This window comes from Scyliorhinus torazame, chromosome 4 (assembly GCF_047496885.1).
Source record: "Scyliorhinus torazame isolate Kashiwa2021f chromosome 4, sScyTor2.1, whole genome shotgun sequence".
In the NCBI taxonomy this organism is placed as follows: Eukaryota; Metazoa; Chordata; class Chondrichthyes; order Carcharhiniformes; family Scyliorhinidae; genus Scyliorhinus; species Scyliorhinus torazame.
This window is the reverse complement of record NC_092710.1, coordinates 314,098,976-314,118,676: the sequence shown is the minus strand read 5'-3', so window position 1 is coordinate 314,118,676 and position 19,701 is coordinate 314,098,976. Positions and strand designations below refer to the sequence as shown.

General features: G+C 45.9%; 1 protein-coding gene across 3 annotated transcripts in view; it reads right to left on the bottom strand.

Moving 5' to 3' along the window:
- Positions 1-12,449, bottom strand: part of tmem87b (transmembrane protein 87B) — a 109,811-nt gene extending 97,362 nt beyond the window's left edge. For 2 of the 3 annotated variants that reach the window (XM_072500097.1, XM_072500098.1), the window contains exon 1: positions 12,154-12,449. In XM_072500097.1, coding sequence (XP_072356198.1) covers positions 12,154-12,294 — 141 coding nt within the window. In that variant the 5' untranslated portion in view covers positions 12,295-12,449. The remainder of the gene's footprint in view (positions 1-12,153) is intronic. The other variant, XM_072500096.1, reaches the window with a different exon arrangement.
- Between the last annotated feature and the right edge of the window lie 7,252 nt (positions 12,450-19,701).

The following is a 19,701-nucleotide window of genomic DNA, read 5'->3' as shown; positions in this document are numbered from 1 at the left end:
CGCACCGACAGTGACCCAACGGGGAATTGAACCTGGGATCCTGGCGCTGTGAAGCTACAGTGCTATCCACTTGTGCTACCGTGCTGCCCAGACTCAGAAAATCCGTTTCTCTGAGATACGTACTGCTTAGGGCCATAACTGTAGAGTCCCATGATTTTGGTTTCATCGCTTTTGAAAACCCGGTGTGTGCCAGGGATGTACTGGAGGCGATGAATCGAAAATCCCAGATCCAGGTGGACCATGCCAAGAAAAAGTTAGGTAGCGGCTACAGGTACTTTCTTTTTTTTATTGTTTAGTGGAGAGATGGAGATCCGTTAATTTCACAACTTGGTGTTTCCCCAGATAGATTATAACTGGCTGATTCTTCCCCATCTTTGTCTTCATCATTCTCACCTCTGAGATCTGCCTATATTTTGAAAAAACCTCTTCCAGGAATTCACTCCTGTTAAACGCGAAGATGCTGCTTAAAAAGTCCCCGCTCTCTGCTTTCCTCCACAACTTATTGAACAGGGAAGTGCGTGTTCAAGTGATTTCACATGGTTGAGGGGCGCAGCCAGCTCGGTAAAACTGACATTTCCAGTAAAATGGAAGTACGTCAAAACGGATTTGCCTGTTTCCAGTTTCTTAATGAAGTATTTTCATTTATCATACATTTCACACTTTAATTACAGCACAGGAGGAAACCATTTGGGCTGATGTGTCTGTGTCAGTTTTATGCAAGAACAAATCAGCTGGCTGTAGCTCTTTCTCCATAACTCCAAAGTTTTCGCACTCCAGTTGTTTATCCAATTCCCCTCAAAGAGCATCCAGCTCTACCATCTTCCCAGGTCATGCATTCCAGACCGTCAACCACTTAAAAAAAATAAATTTAGAGTACCAAATTCATTTTTTCCAATTCAAGGGCAATTTAGCGTGGTCAATCCACCTAGCCTGCACATCTTTCGGTTGTGGGGGCGAAACGCACGGAAACATGGGGAGAATGTGCAAACTCAACACGGACAGTGACCCAGAGCTGGGAACGAACCTGGGACCTCAGCGCCGTGACAGACCGTTAACTACTTGCTGCCAAATTCGATGAACTACTACTGGGCAGCAGACATTGCTATGGTTAGGAGGAAGGCAGTGGAGGCACGGATGGTTTGGGGGCGGTTGGAGGCAGCCTCATGTAAGGGGACCAGTTTTAGGCCACTGTTGTTGGTGCCCCTTCCGCTCTCGCCGGTCAGGTACTACACAAGCCCGTTGGTGGTATCAGCACTGAGGGTCTGGAACCAGTGTAGGCAGCACTTTGGTTTGGAAGGCATGTCTTTGTGGGCGCCAATCTGTGATAATTATAGGTTTGAACTGGTGGGGCTGGTCACGAGTTTCTGGAGGTGGGGTGTCATGTAGAGTACCCTTTAAGAAATGGGTGTTTAAGAAATGTACCTTCAAGAAATGGAGCTGCTCATGTTACTGGAGTGTGAGTGGAGTTGAGCTCCACTTCTGCTTTTTAGTTTCAGTTTGAGAAGAGCTTGGGTGTGTCTGTGTTTTTCAGTGAGCTGCTCTGCTGTTGATCTCTGCCATCCAAAGACTATCTATGGATCATTTGGCGAACTCAGAATTGTAAAAAGGTCTCAGTATTAAATGTAAACCTAATGTGTTCCTGTTTGAAGGTTTGTTAAGTCTTTTGGGTGTAAAAGGACAGCATACAGGCTACTTAATGTTGTATTCTTTGGGGGGTGTATTTGATTTACTGGTTGCTAAAATGTTCACTGGTTGTTTTAAAAAGGTTAACTGGAGTTCATAGAATAAACATTGTTTTGTTTTAAAAAAACACTGGTCCATTTTCTGCTGTACCATGCCTGTAGAGTGAGCCGTGTGCTCCCCATACCACAATCTATTAAAAGTTGTGGGTCAGGTGAACTCCATGATACACTTTGGGATTCTCTAAACCCTGACCCATAACAATTGGGGGCTCGAGGGGGATATAAGTCTATCTATTGGATTGGCTTAGTGCAAGTAAAGACAGTGAGGGGTGAGCATATTGAGGTTGCTTTTCAAGTGTGGTATTTTAGTTTAAGTGGGGAGTGTGTTGTGGACAATGGCTATTTCAGAGGCTCAGAAGCTTTTGGGGGTGGAGGTGGCCACATGCCCTATCTTATGGACAGAGACTAAATGCAGACTGTTACATTTGGCAAAAACATTGCAGTTAACATTACCTGACAAAATGCGAAAAGATGAGGTAATTATGGCAGTGGTTAAGCATTTAAAGTTGCCTGAGATACAGTTTGACTCATTGCAAATGGCAAAATCTCAGTTGCAAATTAAACAAATGGAACATGAGAAAGAATTAAAGCAGCTTGAATACAAAAGAGAGTGGAAAGAGAGAGAGGAAAAAGAAAAGGAGAGAGAAGAAAGGAGAAAAGAAAGAATAGCCCTAGCAGAACAAAAAGAAAGAGAAAGGGAGATACAGATCAGAGAAAAAGATAAAGAGAGAGTTTGAACTTCAAGAAACAGACATGAAACATGACAGTCAGTTAAAATTGGCAAACGTACAGTTGGTTGATAGTGATGAGGATAGTGAGAAACAGCTTCAAAGTCAAAGGCTTGGTGGAAATCTATTTAAATATGTCCAAGCATTGCCAAGGTTTGATGAGAAGGTGGTGGAAGTTTTTTTCATTTCATTTGAGAAGGTAGCTAAACAAATGAAATGGCCACAGAACATGTGGGTATTACTGATTCAAACAAAGCTGGTAGGTAGAGCTAGTGAAGTGTTTGCATCACTACCGGAGGAGATATCTGAGAGTATGAGAAGGTGAAAAAAATCCATCTTAGGTGCATATGAACTAGTGCCTGAAGCTTACAGACAAAGGTTAAGAAATTTAAGGAAAGAATTTGGTCAAACATACATGGAGTTTGAAAGGCTCAAACAAAGTAATTTTGATCGGTGGATAAGGGCTTTGAAAATAGACCAAATGTATGAAGCTCTCAGAGGAATTATACTTTTGGAAGAGTTTAAAAATTCAATTCCTGATGTAGTGAGAACTCATGTGGAAGAGCAGAGGGTTAAAACTGCATGATTAACAGCGGAAATGGCAGATGATTATGAATTAGTTCATAAATCAAAGCTTGGTTTCCGACATCAGTTTCAGCCTGTGGGGGATAGAAACTGGGGACATGAGAAATACTCAAGTGATAAAAGTAAAGGTGATCTGATGGAGAGTGTACCTCAGATTAAAAAATAAATCCAGGAGGGTGGAAAAGAAATGAAAAGTTTCAAATGTTTTCACTGTAATAAACTAGGCCATGTAAAGTCACAGTGTGGGTGGTTGAAGAAAAGCACTGGGAAGGCTGATGTGGTAAAACAGGGTAAGAGAGTGGGGTTTGTTAAAGTGGAAAAGGAAAGCCCAAGTGAAGCGAAGGAGGTGCAAAAGATTGTACAGCCTGATCAAGAGGTGATTGATAAGAAGGTGCCAGATCTCTTTAAAGAATTTACTTGTGTCGGTAAAGTTTACTCATGTGTATCAGGAGGAGCAGGTAAGGTCGTCACAATTTTAAGAGATACGGGAGCTAGTCAATCTTTAATGGTAAGAAATGAGGAGTTATGTAGTTTGGGAAGAATGTTGCCAGAAAAGGTGGCAATATGTGGAATTCAGGGTGAGAGGAGTAGCGTTCCATTATATAAGGTAAGGTTGGAAAGTCCAGTGAACAGTGGTGAAGTGGTAGTAGGAATAATAGAGAAACTATCTTGTCCAGAAATACAGTTTATCTTGGGTAATGATATAGCTGGATCGCAGGAGTGAGGCCTACTGTGGTTGATAAGCCAGTGGAAAATCAGACAACTGAAGTGTTGAAGGACGAATATCCTGGGATTTTTCCGGATTGTGTAGTAACAAGGTCGCAAAGTCACAGGTTAAGACAAGAGGAGAAATCAAAGAGTGAAGATGAAGTTGAAGTACAATTATCCAAAATGATTTTTGATCAGATGGTTGAAAAAGAACAAGAACAGGTAGAGGATGAGGCGGATATATTTAGTTAGGAAAATTGGCGGAGTTACAACAAAAAGATCTAGAAATAAATCGGATGTATCAGAAAGCATACATGGAAGAGGAATCTGAGTGTATATCAGAGTGTTATTACCATAAAAGTGATGTCTTGATGAGAAAATGGAGACCTTTACATATGCAGACAGATGAAAAGTGGGCAGAAGTTCATCAAGTAGTATTGCCGGTAGGGTATAAAAATAAGGTGTTGCGAGTTGCACATGAGGTACCAGTGGGAGGTCATTTGGGAATAAGGAAAACTCAAGCTAAAATCCAGAAACATTTTTATTGGCCTGGACTACTATGTAGTTAAATTTTGTCAATCATGTCAAGTGATAGGGAAACCTCAAGCAGTGATAAAACCAGCACCCTTAATACACATTTCAGCGTTTGAGGAACCTTTTACAAGGGTCCTAATTGATTGTGCAGGACCGCTTCCTAAAGCAAAAAGTGGGAATCAATATCTTTTGACTATAATGGATGTGTCTACTAGGTTTCCAGAGGCCATTCCAGTCCGTAATATTACAGCTAAAAGGATTGTGGAGGAGTTACTTAAATTCTTTACTACATATGGACTACCCACAGAAATATAGTCGGATCAAGGATCAAATTTTACCTCAAGGTTATTCAAAGAAGTTATGGATAGCTTAGGAATAAAACAATTTAAATTAACTACGTGCCATCCAGAACCGCAGGGAGCGTTAGAAAGGTGGCATCAGACAATAAAGACAATGTTGAGGGCGTATTGTCAAGATTATCCAGAGGATTTGGATAAAGGAATTCCATTCATACTGTTTGCAATTAGGGATGCACCTAATGAGTCAACCAAATTTAGTCCTTTTGAACTAATTTCTGGTCATGAGGTAAGAGGACCACTTAAATTAATTAAGGAAAAATTGGTGAATGAGAAATCGGAAATTACATTATTGGATTACGTGTCAAATTTTAGGGAACGATTAAATAGAGCAGGTGAATTGGCTGGACAACATTTGAAAGTTGCACAAAATGTGATGAAACGGGTAGCGGACAAGAAGTCCAAAATTTGTAGTTTTGCCAGTGGCGATAAAGTTTTAGTGTTGTTACCAGTGGTAGGTGAACCTTTAAAAGCAAGGTTTTGTGGACCTTTTCAGATTGAAAGGAAATTAAGTGACGTGAATTATGTGGTAAAAACACCAGATAGAAGGAAGACTCACCGAATGTGTCTTGTGAATATGCTTAAAAGGTACTTTGAAAGGGAAGGAGAGAAAAAGGAGGAGGTTTCAATGATGCTAACTCAAAGTGACGAACCAAATCCAGATGACTGTGAATTTGACATACCTCAAATTAAATTGGAAAATGAGGATGTTCTTAAAAATTGGGATAAATTGTTGAGTTACCTTCCAGAGGAAAAATGAACTGATCTGAAAGAGTTATTGATATCACATGGGCAGGTATGTGGAGATAAATTGGGAAGGACTAAAATGGCTATACATGATGTAGATGTGGGAAATGCTGTTCCAATCAAACAACATCCATATAGACTTAACCCTTTAAAATTGGCACAGGTTAACAAAGAGATTGAGAGCATGCTTAAAAATGGCATAATTGAAGTAGGTTGCAGCCAATGGAGCTCACCCATAGTGATGGTGCCTAAACCAGACGGTACCCAACGGTTGTGTGTGGACTATAGAAAGGTTAATGCAGTTACAAGAACGGACTCTTATCCTATTCCACGTTTGGAGGATTGCATTGAGAAAGTGGGACAGTCCGCTTTTATGTCCAAATTGGATTTACTTAAAGGTTACTGGCAGGTACTTTTATCCGAAAGGGCGAAGGATTTTTCAGGTTTTGTGACTCCAGATGATGTATACAAATTCAAAGTTATACCATTTGGCATGAAAAATGCCCCAGCCACATTTCAACGGTTAACTAACAAAGTCGTTACAGGATTACCCAATTGTGCGGTATACATCGACGATCTGGTAATTTTCAGCCAGACATGGAAAGAACATTTAAAACATTTGATGGAGTTATTCGATCGACTTCAGGAGGCGGGTTTGGTGATAAACCTAGCAAAAGTGAATTTGAAAAAGCCCAAGTCACTTTCCTTGAGGAGTTTCCGATACCCTCAAGACAAAGGGAAATAATGCGATTTCTTGGCATGAGTGGATTTGATCGATCATTTGTGCAAATGTTTTGTAGCGTGATTGCTCCACTGATGGGCTAGTCGAAAATTTCAATGGACAGCGGAGTTTCAACAGGCATTTGACGGCCTGAAGCTGTGATAACTAATGTTCCTGTGTTGGAGAATTACAAGGCACTCTGTGATCAGATTGAACTAAAGTATTTGACTTAATGCTGAGGCATAGAGAAATGGACGGATCGTGCAGAGACCTTCTCGTTCAAAGAGACTGTTAATCGAGAAGGATTTAAGTTGGAGGAAGAACCAAAAAAAATTGGGACTATTATTATACCTGTTTGCGTGTGTTGTTTTTTTGCAACGATAAATTATATTTACTGTGTACATTTCTTAAAGGATGGTGAAATGGTGAAAAATGAAACCATCTTGAAGTTGATGATTTTTTTTTCTTGTGGGGGGGGGGGGGGGGAGGTGTCATGTGAGAGTATTGTTTAAGAAATGGGTGTTTAAGAAATGTACCTTCAAGAAATGTACGTTCAAGCTCATGTTACTGGAGTGATGTCAGTGTGGATGGAGTTGAGCTCTACTTCTGCTTATTAATTTCAGTTTAAGAGCTTGGGTGTGTCTGTGTTTTTCAGTGAGCTGCTCTGCTGTTGATCTCTGCCATCCAAAGACTATCTATGGATCATTTGGCTAACTCAGAATTGTAAAAAGGTCTCAGTATTAAATGTAAACCTAATGTGTTCCTGCTTGAAGGTTTGTTAAGTCTTTTGGGTGTAAAAGGACAGCATACAGGTTACCTTTGGGGTATTTGTATTCTTTTGTATTCTTTGGGGGGTGTATTTGATTTACTGGTTGTTTTAAAAAGGTTAACTTGAGTTCATAGAATAAACATTATTTTGTTTTAAAAAATACTTTTCCATTTCTGCTGCACCATACCTGTAGAGTGAGCCGTGTGCTCCCCATACCACAATCTATTAAAAGTCATGAGTCAGGTGAACTCCATGATACACTTTGGGATTCTCTAAACCCTGACCCATAGCAGGGGAAGGCAGGGATTGAGTGTTTCAGCTATTTATCAGTTGAGGAAAGGTTTGCATACCTGGAGCTATAGGGGATGCATCAATTACCAAAGGGGAATAGATTCAAGTATCTACAGGTTAAGAACTTAGTTAGAAAAGAGGTGACGTTGTTTCCAAGACTGCCGCCCCTGATGCTGCAGGATAAACTCTATCTGAGGATGAGATTGGGGAGGGCAGAGTGGCAGCCATGTATGGGGAGTTGATGGAGAGGGAGAGCGCACCCACGTAGGAGATTAAGCATGGGGGGGGGGGGGGGAAGGAGCTTGGAGGGGAGTTGCGGACTGGAGTGTGGAGGGAAGCATTATGGAGTGTGAATATGTCTTCATTGTGTGCGACGCTAAGCCTTATTCAGTTTAAGGTGGTGCACAGGGCCCACATGACTGTGTCGAGAATGAGTTGGTTCTTCTCGGGAGTGGAGGATAGGTGTGGGCGGTGTGCAGGGGGGTTCGGCGAATCATGTTCATATGTTTTGGGCTTTCCTGAAGTGGAGGGAATTCTGGAAGGGCTTTTCATAGGTTATGGCAAAGGTTTGGGGGTGGGGATAGCTCCGAGTCAAAGCTGGCGACATTTGGAGTGATGGAGGTTCCGGGAGCGCAGAGGGGAGAGAGGCAATGTTCTGGCCTTTGCCTCCCCTTTTTAAAAAAAATGTTTTTATTGAAGTTCTTACATTTGATACACTGTACATTCGGTAAGGATACATGTGTCGGTTACAATAAAGAAGTAATTTTCCTCTGTATTGGTTCCCCCCCTCTCCATTTGTTGGATCAGGGTCCTTTCCTGGGTCACTTACTGTACAATGGGCAGTTATCTTCTATTTACATGTGTGTGGTGTCTTCCCCTTTTCTTCTCCCCCCCCGCTTTTGCTGATTGGCCTCACCCCCTTCTTTCCCCCCCATTATGCTGCTTTCAGTGTTTCTTTGGGGGTTCCGTTTCATGTGGCCTTGATCTAGGCCCGATTTCTGTATCAGCAGTTTTCCAGCCTCCTCCTCCTTTTTCTCTGGCCCCCCGCCACTTCCCTCCCTTCCCTGTCTGTTCCCTGCGGTCCTGTTGGCTCCCGTGCTTTCCCCCTCCCTATTGGCTGCTGGTCTCGAACAGCTCCTGGAAAAAGGTGGTGACCCCCAAATAGCAAACTTGATCTTCTCCAGGTGAATAAATTCCACCAGTCTGCCAGCTAGTCTGCAGCTGTGGGTGGTGCTGCTGATCACCAGCCGAGCAGGATTTTCCGGCAGGCGATTAGGGAAACAAAGGCAAGGGCATCTGCCCTTTTTCCCATGAATAGCTCTGGTGGCCTTTGCCTCCCTGATAGCCCGAAGATGGATTTTGTTGTGCTGGCGGGACTCGGAGCCACCGAAGGCCAGAGTATGGGCGAGCGACTTGGTGGAATTTCTGCAGCTATAAAAGATCAAGTTAGGGCAGCACGGTGGCGCAGTGGTTAGCATTGCTGCCGCACGGCGCAGTGCAAAGGTCCCAGGTTCGATACTGGCTCTGGGTCACTATCCGTGTGGAGTTTGCACATTCTTCCCGTGTTTGCGTGGGTTTCGCAAACCAAAAGATGTCTAGGGTAGGTGGATTGGCCATGCTAAATTGTCCCTTAATTGGATAAAATGAATTGGGTACACTAAATTTATTTTTAAAAAGATCAAGTTCGCCATTCGTGGGGCGGAGGAGGGGTTCACTTCGAGGTGGAAGCCATTTATTGACTTTTTTCACGGAGGACTAAGTCGTCAGCTGGTGGTGCGGTGGTTTGGGGTTTTGTTTTGTTTGGGTAGCCTCTGGTTGGGTGGGTAGAAGGTGGGTTGGGTTGGGGGAAGAAGGTGATGGGTGACAGGGTGGTGTGTGGGTGAATGGTGGTTTCTGAGGGGAGGGAGGGGTTTTGTGGCCTGGTATGGTGGTTGGGGCTTGTATTTTTGTCGTCCTTTCGGTTTTGCCATTTTGTAAATGTTGAAAAATGCCTTCAATAAAATGTTTTTCCAAAAGGAAAATTGGAAATAGAAAGGATATTAAGGTCAAAGTCTATAGATTTACTTGAATGGCAAAATGTTATAAGTAGAGCCTCGAGATACAAGGACTGCTTCCAGTGGCATAAAAAGGTTCAGAGGATTTAAAATGAAATGAATATTTTTGAAAAGGAAAAAAAACTATTCAGACTGGTTGGAAGGCTCATGAAGGGAATTTTGAATTTATCACTAAATGAGTGATGAGAATTGTTGGAGCAATGACCTTAGTCATTGATTGAGATTCTCAAGTAAATGTTATACGCCAATTCATCGCCTTCAGAAATATGAACCTTTCAGATTATACTTAATGTTATTAATGATTAAGTTTGCTGAAATGTGAATTCTTTCTTCCTACGTCAGGAGTATCAAATGTGCAGCCTACTCGCCCTGGCACTCTGACCCTCAAAGTACAGAAAACTCAGTCCTATTTACACATATCTGGTTGCCCTGTTTGAACATATCGGTCCAACAGCTTAAAAGGTCTGTTTTAACACTGTTGTTTATTTAATGGATAAAGGCTAAGTCAAGATACTAAGATCAGAAATTAATTGTGTTAAAATGAAAAGGAAAACTATACACTTCAATTTTTCTCAGATTCTGTAATATACACGTGTGACAAGAAAGACAAAACCTGTACAACAATGGCAATGTTTCTGACATTGTCCATTAACTGTCCACTCCTGTCATAGCTTTCAGATTAACTTTCAAAAAGGAAATTGGAAAAATACATAAAGGGAAACATGTTTGTGGGGAAAGGGCAAAGGAATAGCATAAAGTGAACAACTCTTTTTTACAAGAAGTGGCACAGACATGATGGGACAAATATCCTCCTCACGTCCAGTATGATGAGCTATCCTCCAAACAAGACCATAAGACATAGGAGCAGAATTAGGCCATTCAGCTCATCGCCTCTGCTCTGCCATTCAATCACGGTTGATATGATTATCATCCCCTTGACCCTGATATAAATTAACCAATATGATTATTTAAACCAAGTCACCCCCATTTGTGATGCAAAATGCATAATTTTGTGGAAGAGAAAGACCTACATAATTCTCATCTTATGTTTTTCAATCACAAGGTACAAGTCTAGCACATTATTGAAATTAAACTCTGGAATCAAGAGGTGGCACGGTGGCGCAGTGGTTACCACTGCTGCCTCACGACACGGAGGACCCGGATTCGATCCCAGCCCTGGGTCATTGTCATTGTGGAGTTTGAACATTCTTCCCGTGTTTGTGTGGGTCTCTCACCCCCACAATCCAAAGATGTGCAGGCTAGGTGAATTGGCCACACTAAATTGCCACTCAATTGGAAAAAAAGAATTGGTTACTCCAAATTAAAAAACAAACAAACTCTGGAATCAATACATTCTGACTAATGCTACTGAACCACACTGTAATATAGAAGTAGAAATTTACAGCGTAGAAGGCCATTGTGTACATGGAGTACCTTGTGTTGCCCCATTACGTATTTTCTTTTCATTTACTAAATGATTTGTTTGAGTTGCATGCAAAAATGTACTTTTCACTGTACCTCGGTACACATGAAAATAAACAAATCCAATCCATTTGGCTCATCATATGTGTGCTGCCAAAAAAAAAACTATCCAGCCTGATCGCACTTTCCAGCTCTTGATCATCTTGCAGACTATGAAACTACAAGTGCATATCAAAACATGGGTTAAATTTGATGAGCATTTCTGCCTCTATTACCTTTTCAGTTTGTGAGCTCCAGACACTCCACCACAGCCCTCAATACGTGCTCGCAACTAAAATAAATCCTCAACTCCCTTCTAAGGTTTCTAGCAATTTCTTTAAAACTCTAGTCTGCCCTGTCCCTTTGCTATCGATCTCTCTGCTCAGTGATTCTTCCTATTCTTTCTATCTCAGCCCCGAATAATTTTAAAATCTCTCCTCAGCTTCCACTGTTCCAATGAAAAACAGAACAGCCTATCCAATCAATTATTTCTTAAACTGATTCAAAATCAAGTAACAGTCCAAAAAGTTATCCAACAACAAACACTACAGTTTGAGATACTTATCGGAAACAATTAGTACATCACGTTTTACAGCCAGTTCTTTGATAAGGAGTAACTTTGGTGCTTGCAAAAGGATCGAGAACGAAAGGGCACAGATTTAAAGAGAAGTGCAAAAGAAGCAAATGTGATGTGAGAAAGAACTTTCACACAGCAAGTGTTTCAGGTCTGGAATGCACTTGCCTGGAAATGCAGCATTCAATTCAGGCAGCTTTAATTGAAAGGGCATTAGATGATTATTTAAAAAGAGGAAACAACAGGCAGGGTTACAGGGAAAGGGCAAGAGATTGGCATGGAGTCATAATATTCATTCAGAGAGCTGGTGCAAACATGGTGGGCGAATGACCTCCTTCCGCACCATAACAATTCTCTTGATTCTGTGCTGACTGGTGAAATTTGTACTTGCTTGAAATGAGAATGTACAGACTGAACAGCAGGTATGAACACAGCAGCTTGGGAGATCTAGATTTTTCAACTTTTCCAGTTAATGCTTGGCAGGTAGCAGCATTACTGATGGATTTTCCCCATGTTCCATCTCAACAGTAGTTGTTCCACTTATTGAGGTCTATTTTTCACACATACATACACGTGCACACATTTATCTTTGAAATATATGATCTAAATGATAACATTGGTGAGATGTGTTTTGGTTATTGTGGGTGGGTGACAGGCTGCTGTCACTCCTTGGCTGACACAGCAGTTTGCAACCCCGAGTAGCCCCAGAGTAAACTGTTCGCACTATCTCCAGCGGGCGCAGTTACTCTACACATCACATTTTGCATCGCAGGTCGGATCCCTCCCAAGTCAGCAGCCAGCACCCAATGCCGGTGGCCGCCATCTGTCCGGAGTGCGAAAACGGCAACAACTTCATTTGTTTAAAAAATAATAATTAACTCACCGGCCCCACCGTCTGGCTCCACAAGCCGGGCTCTGGTACAGCCTGGACGCCGCGGGTAAGGAAGAAGGCGGAGAAGTAAAGAGCAGAGAAGAGCGAGGCCTGCGTTACCCATCTTGGTCCTGAGCGTCCACCTCGAACCATCTTTCCACCACCTCACCTCGCCCCTCGCTGGCTCACCTGTCAGCCGATGACGTCATGCACTTTACCTGCCGGAAGGGGGCGGGGCCGATGGGTGGAGAGAGAGAGAGAAGCGGCGACGGCGATACTGCCCAGCGCGCGCCGCTGCCTCGTCACTGCCGGCCCAAATACGCGTGCGCCGCAACGCACACGTCACGTTCTCTATTTTTTTAAACTGCCGCATCGGTCACTGTACCTGAAATTCGGATCGCGGCCAACGACGGAGGAACGGTGGTAGGTTCGAGTCCCCGGTCTGCGCACCGACTCTTGGTCTCAGGGTGAGACTTTGAAGAAATTGGATTTAGGTTTATGTACCGAGCTACAGTGAAAATTATTGTTCTGCGTACAGTCCAGGCAGATAATTCCATCCATGAAAAAACATGGGACACACCATAAATACACGATGTCATTGACATTGGATGAAGCATACGAAGTGTAGTACTGCTCAGTAGAGAAGATGCATGAAGAGATTAATTCAGTCCATAGAGGGTCATTAAGGAGTCTGGTAGCAGTGGGGAAGAAGCTGTCTTTGAATCTGTCAGAGTGTATTCTCAGACTTTTGTATCTCCTGCCCGATGGAAGAGTTTGGGAGAGAATAACCTGGGTGGAAGGGGTCTTTGATTATGCTGCCCGGTTTCCCAAGGCAGCGGGAAGTGTAGACGGAGTCAATGGCTGGGAGGTGGTTTCGCTTGATGGACTGGGCTGTGTTCACAACTCTGTAGTTTCTTATGGTCGTTTTTTAATTTGTTCATGGGACATGGGCCTCGCAGGCTGTGCCTGCATTTATTGCCCAGCCCTAATTGCCCTTGAGGGGGCAGTTAAGTGTCAACCACATTGCTGAGGGTATGGAGTCACATGTAGGCCATACCAGCAAAAGGACGACAGATTTCCTTCCCTAAAGGACATCAGTGAACCAGATGGGTTTTTATGACAATGGTTTTGTGGTCATCATTGACTTTTAATTCCAGATTTTTATTGAATTCAAATTTCACCAACTGTAGTGGCGGGATTTGAACCTGGGTGCCCAGAGCATTACTCTGGGTCTCTAGTTTACTAGTCCAGTGACAACACCATGACACCACCACCTCCCCTCGACCCTGGGCCGAGCAGTTGCCATACCAAACTGTAAAATTGGTAAGAGTCAATGTGGACATGCCGAATTTCCTTAGTTTCTTGAGGAAGTAAAGGCGCTGTTGTGCTTTCTTGGTTGTAGCGTCGCGTGGGTGGACCAGGACAGATTGTTGGTGATGTGCACACCTCGTAATTTGAAGCTGGTCAACCATCGCCACCTCGGCACCATTGATGCAGACAGGGATGTGTAGGATACTTTGATTCCTGAAGTCAATAACCAGCTCCTTAGTTTTGCTGACGGTGAGGAAGAGATTGTTGTCGGTACACCTTGCCACTAGGTTCTCTCTCCTGTACTGTTTGAGATCTGACCCACTACAGTCGTGTCATTAGCAAACCTGTAGATGGAGTTTGAGCCAAATTTTGCCACACAGTCATGTGTGAAGAGGGAGTATAGTAGGGGGCTAAGTACGCAGCCTTAAGGGCCCCAGTATTGAGGACTATCGGGGAGCAGGTGTTGGTGTTTATTCTTACTGATTGTGGTCTATGGGTCAGGAATTCGAGGATCCACTTACAGAGAGAGGAGCTAAATCCTATGTTTTGGAGTTTTGATATGATCTTGGCTGGAATTAAGGTGTTGAAGGCAGAGTTGTAGTCAATGAATAAGAGTCTGTAGTCCAAGTCCTTGTTGTCGAGATGCTCCAGGGATGGGTGTAGGGCCAGAGAGATGCTGTCTGCTGTGGACCTTTAGTGGTGGTATGCGAGTTACAGTGGGTCAAGGCATTCTGGGAGTATGGATTTGATGTGTCTCTTGACTAACCTCTCGAAGCACTTCATAATGATCGATGCCAAGACCACCGGACGATAGTTGATGCTTTGGTATTCTTATTTTTAACAAGGCCACACAAACTGAAATGTTTCCTCCTGCAGTTGTTGATTGGTTCGCTGTTTCCAGCATTTTCTGTTTGTTTCCAATTTCTAACAGCTGCCTTTTCTTTTGCTTTTACGGTATTTCTTGGACTGTAAGACGCACTAGGATTTCAAAATAAAAAAAATCCAGAAAACATTTTTTAAAAATTATTTCACAGGGTGTGAGCGTTGTTGACAAGACCAGCATTTGTTACCCACCTCTAATTAGAATCATAGAACCTCTATAGTTCAGAAGGAGGCCATTTGGTCCATCGAGTCTGCACTGACCCTCTGAAAGAGCACCCTCCCTAAGCTCATTTCCCCACCCATCCCCGCAACCCTACCTAACCTTCACACTAAGGGGCAATTTAGCATGGCCAATCCACCTAACCTGCACATCTTCGGACTGTGGGAGGAAACCAGAGTACCTGGAGGAAACCCACGCAGACACAGAGAGAAAATGCAAACTCCACACTGTGGGCGGGATTCTCTGATCCTGAGGCGTTTCTCGACGGCGTCAACACGGCCTCAGGATCAGCAATTCTGGCCCCTACAGGGAACCAGCACGGCCCACGCCGCTCCAGCTGCTGATCCCGGCATCAACTGGGCGCCGCGGGGTCCACGTATGCGCAGTGGCAACGGTGCCAATGCACGCATGCGCAGTGGAACCAGCGCCGACGCACGCATGCGCAGTGGCTCCATTCCCCGCGCCGGCCCCGACGCAACATGCCGGGCTAAAGGGGCTGGCGCGGAAGAAAGGAGGCCCCCAGCCCGAGAGGCCAGCCCTCCGATCGGTGGGCCCCGATCGTGGGCCAGGCTACATCGGATGATCCCCCATTTCCCCCCGCTTTCTCCCCCCCCCCCCCCCCCCCCCCCCACAGGCCGCACCCGGACCCTTCCACGCCAAGGGTCCTGCCGGCTGAGAGCAGATTAGAACAGTGCTGGCGGGACTTGGGTTTTCTGCTTCCGCCGCTCGCCCCATCCCGGGCCAAGAATCGCCGGGGGGGGGGCCGAGTGGAGTGGCTCCCAACCGGCGCTGCACTGACCATGCCGGCGCCGATGGCGGCGATTCTCCGCCCTGCGGAGAATCACGTCCTGGCGTCAGGGCAGCGGCGCGATTCGCGCTGGTCACGGGGATTCTCCGGGATTCTCCGGCCCAGCCCCGGGCTGAGAGAATCCTGCCCAGGCACCCAAGAGTCAACCACATTGTTGTGGGGCTGGAGTCACATGCAGCCAGGAATAGGCAAAAGTGGCAGATTTCCTTAACTAAATGACATGAGTGAACCAGCTGGGTTTCTACCACAATTGATGATAAGTCCCAGAGAAAATAGATTCACGCAACCATTCAGATCAGAAAGAATGCAGTAAACTATTATGCATGCCGCTTCTTCGGGGCTAAAACCGCAGAGTGCAGTCCACCATTAGCCTGGCTACGCATCTGAGATTGGATAGGTTAGAGTTGTTTTCCTTGGAACAAAGAAGGCTGAGGCGGTGACTTAATTAGATGTACAAATTGTGAGGGGAAGTGACTGGATGGACAGGATAAAATTGTTTCCCTTGGAGGCGAATTCTAGAACCACGAGACATAGATTCAAAATAAGTGGCAGAAGGTGTAAAGGGGACATGAGGAAGATTGTTTATGCAGAGGGTAGTGGGACTGGAATTCGCTGCCCGAGTTGGTGTTGGAGGCAGAGGCCCCAAACTCTTTTAAAAAGTACCTGGATCTGTACCTTAAGTGCGCAAGGTACAGGGCTATGGACCGGATGCAAGAAGGTGGGATTAGGAAGGGCAACTGGGTGTCCTCGGGCTGACACAAACAAGATGGGCCGAATGGCCTCCTTCTGTGCTGTGACTTCTCCATGGTTCAATCTCCTCAAGCTTTGTGTTACAACTCTGTAGCATGTAATTCTCTTCCAGCCTGTCTTCCAGCATTTTTTCACTTTCATGATATTGCCGCTCTGCTTGGCTTCTTGCATTTTGTATTTCCTCTTTTAAACACTCCAGCATTTCTCCAAGTTTGTCATTGGCCTCCAGTAGACGACTCTGCATTAGGATCCTTCTACAAAAGGTCTGGGAGCAGCCTTGGTACAATAGGGAAAGCCGATGGCATTCACCTCCAAAGCTCGAATATCAGCTGCGACCAGATATGCCAACATCGAAAGAATGCTTCAGGGGCCGACATGTGGCACAGTGGTTAGCACTGGGACTGCAGCGCTGAGGACCTGGGTTCGAATCCCGGCCCTGGGTCACTGTCCGTGTGGAGTTTGCACATTCTCCCCGTGTCTGCGTGGGTTTCACCCACAACCTAAAGATGTGCAGGTTAGGTGAATTGGCCACGCTAAAATTGCACCTTAATTGGAAAAAATAATAATTGGGCACTCTAAATGTTTTATTTTTTTTAATGCTTCTGGCAGCGGTGTATGGATGCAAGCAATTCTATAAATATCCTTACAAGTAAAGGTTCAGTGTGAAACGCGATTATTGTCAACTAGAGCAGATCTAAAGTAAGTATCTGAGTAGAGCGCCAGCAAGACTGCAGAAGTTACTCTTGAGGCTTCCAAGTTACAATTTCACTCTGAAATACAATCCGGGAAGAGAAATGGTGCGAGCAGATGCCCTATCGCTTAACATAAGAGATATAAAGACCCATCAGCAGTGAAAGTGGTACCACTGAAATTGAGTCAAATTAGAAATGAGACTACTAAAGATGAAGAGTTACAGATGTTCTCTCTGCAAATGATCCTGGATGGACCAAAGAAATTCAGAAAACACAGCCAAATGTATGGCAGTATTGGTCTGTCGAAGAGGTGTTCTGTTGGCTGGATCCAGAATTATCAGACCCAAAATAATGCACAAAGAACTTCTCCAGAAGGTACATGCAGGCCGCAGGAGAATGGAAAAGTGAAAGCTCAGAGCCAGGTCAGCCACACTGGATAGGCACCGTGATGCACGATCAATTGCACAAAGACTTGAGTTGGGTACAACTGAGGCTTTATTGCTCTAAGATGTGTGGCCTCCCACAGCAGCTGGAGAAATGGCTGCAGCATGGAGGACACACATATTTATACTCCGCCTACTGGGTGGAGCCAGCAGGCAGGGACTACCAACGTACTTGTAGTACAGGTCCTACCATCTAATCACCTAATAGAGGTGCAACAGTGGTTTACCACATTCACCCCCTGTTAAAATTGAGTCCGGCGAGGGTGGTGGAGAACTATATACAATCAAATGGTTTTCTTTTTTTTTTACATTTACAATACATGATAGAGAGCAAAAAAATGTCTTTTGAAGTCCGGTGGACCAGTTAGAGGTTTAACCGGTCCGGGGCCTTGATGTGCCACTGGGAGCGACATAGTGGTGGCAGCGATGCCGATGCTGGTCTGATGTCCGGTGCCTCGGGGAGCATGCCGAAATCCTCTTCATCCTTGGGCATGAGCAGGCGGAGGACGGATGGTCCCGGGGGGGTTGCTACTGGGAGCGCCGGGGGAGGGGAGGGTGGTGCCGGGCCGGGGGTGTGTGAGTGTGTGGAACCAGCTGGTGGCAGATCCCTGAGGGAGACAGTATCCTGGTGGCCGTCGGGGTACGCCACGTAGGCATATTGGGGATTTGCATGGAGTAATTGCACCCTTTCCACCAACGGGTCCGCCTTGTGGAGTCGGAAATGCCTACGGATTTGGGTGGGTCCTGGAGCTGCGAGCCAAGTCGGGAGCGACACCCCGGTTGTGGACTTCCTGGGGAAGGCAAAAAGACGTTCATGGGGTGTGTTGTTAGTGGCGGTGCACAGCAGTGACCGAATGGAGTGTAGTGCATCAGGGAGGAACTCCTGCCAGCGGGAGGCCGGGAGATTCCTGGACCGTAGGGCCAGTTGGACAGCCCTCCACACCGTCCCATTCTCCCTCTCTACCTGTCCGTTTCCCTGGGGGTTGTAACTTGTCGTTCTGCTGGAGACGATACCCTTGCTGAGCAGGAACTGATGCAGCTCATTACTCATGAAGGAGGATCCCCTGTAGACATAGAATTTACAGTGCAGAAGGAGGCCATTCAGCCCATCGAGACTGCACCAGCTCTTGGAAAGAGCACCCTACCCAAGGTCAACACCTCCACCCTATCCCCATAACCCATTAACCCCACCCAACACTAAGAGCAATTTTGGACACTAAGGGCAATTTGTCATGGCCAATCCACCTAACCTGCACATCTTTGGACTGTGGGAGGAAACCGGAGCACCCGGAGGAAACCCACGCACACACGGGGAGGATGTGCAGACTCCGCACAGACAGTGACCCAAGCCGGAATCGAACCTGGGACCCTGGAGCTGTGAAGCAATTGTGCTATCCACAATGCTACCGTGCTGCCCACTGTGGATGTAGGTGGGGAAACCGAACAGAGCAAAGATTGTGTTCAGGGCTTTGATGACGGTGGTAGATGTCATATCCGGGCAGGGGATGGCGAAGGTGAATCTGGAGTACTCATCGACCACACTGAGAAAATACGTGTTGCGGTCGGTGGAGGGGAGGGGCCCTTTGAAATCCACGCTGAGGCGCTCAAAGGGGCGCACCAGGCGCGCACGGTCCGGCCGGGAGAAGTGCAGCTTGCACTCCGCACAGACCTGGCAGTCCCTGGTGATTGTCCGTACTTCCTCGACGGAGTAGGGCAGATTGTGGGCCTTTATGAAATGGTACAACCGTGTGACTCCTGGGTGACAAAGGCTGTCGTGCAGGGTCCGGAGTCGGTCTACTTGTGCGCAGGTACATGTACCTCGGGATAGGGCGTCTGGGGACTCGTTGAGCTTGCCGGGGCGATACAAAATCTTGTAATTGTAGGTGGAGAGCTCGATCCTCCACCTCAAGATCTTACCATTCTTGATCTTGCCCCGCTGTGTGTTATTGAACATGAAGGCTATCGACCATTGGTCAGTGAGGAGAGTGAATCTCCTGCCGGCCAGGTAATGTCTCCAATGCCGCACAGCTTTAACGATAGCTTGGGCCTCTTGTTCGAGGACAAAATGGCGGCTGAAGATCGAGAGGAGTACAAAATGACGGCGCCCATGGGCCGCACGTGTTGCTCGGGGCGGGGGGGGCAGATGGCGGCGCCCACTGACCGCACGTGGTCCGGGGAGGTGAAGATGGCGGCGCCCATTGTCTGTAAACTAGGGGGGTGGGGGCGATAGCGGCGTCTGCATGGGTCTGGCACACTGCGGTGAAGTGCCCCTTCTTGCCACAAGCCTTACAAAGGGCAGCGAGGGCCAGGCAGCATTGGCGGGGGTGTTTCTGCTGGCCGCAGAAATAACATCGGGGACCCCCGGGGTTTGCTGGCTGGCGCATGGCGCAGGTGTATTGGCTGGGTAAGGCCCCCGCTGGGGCGGCCGCCTGTGGGGTCCACGATACGTAGGAG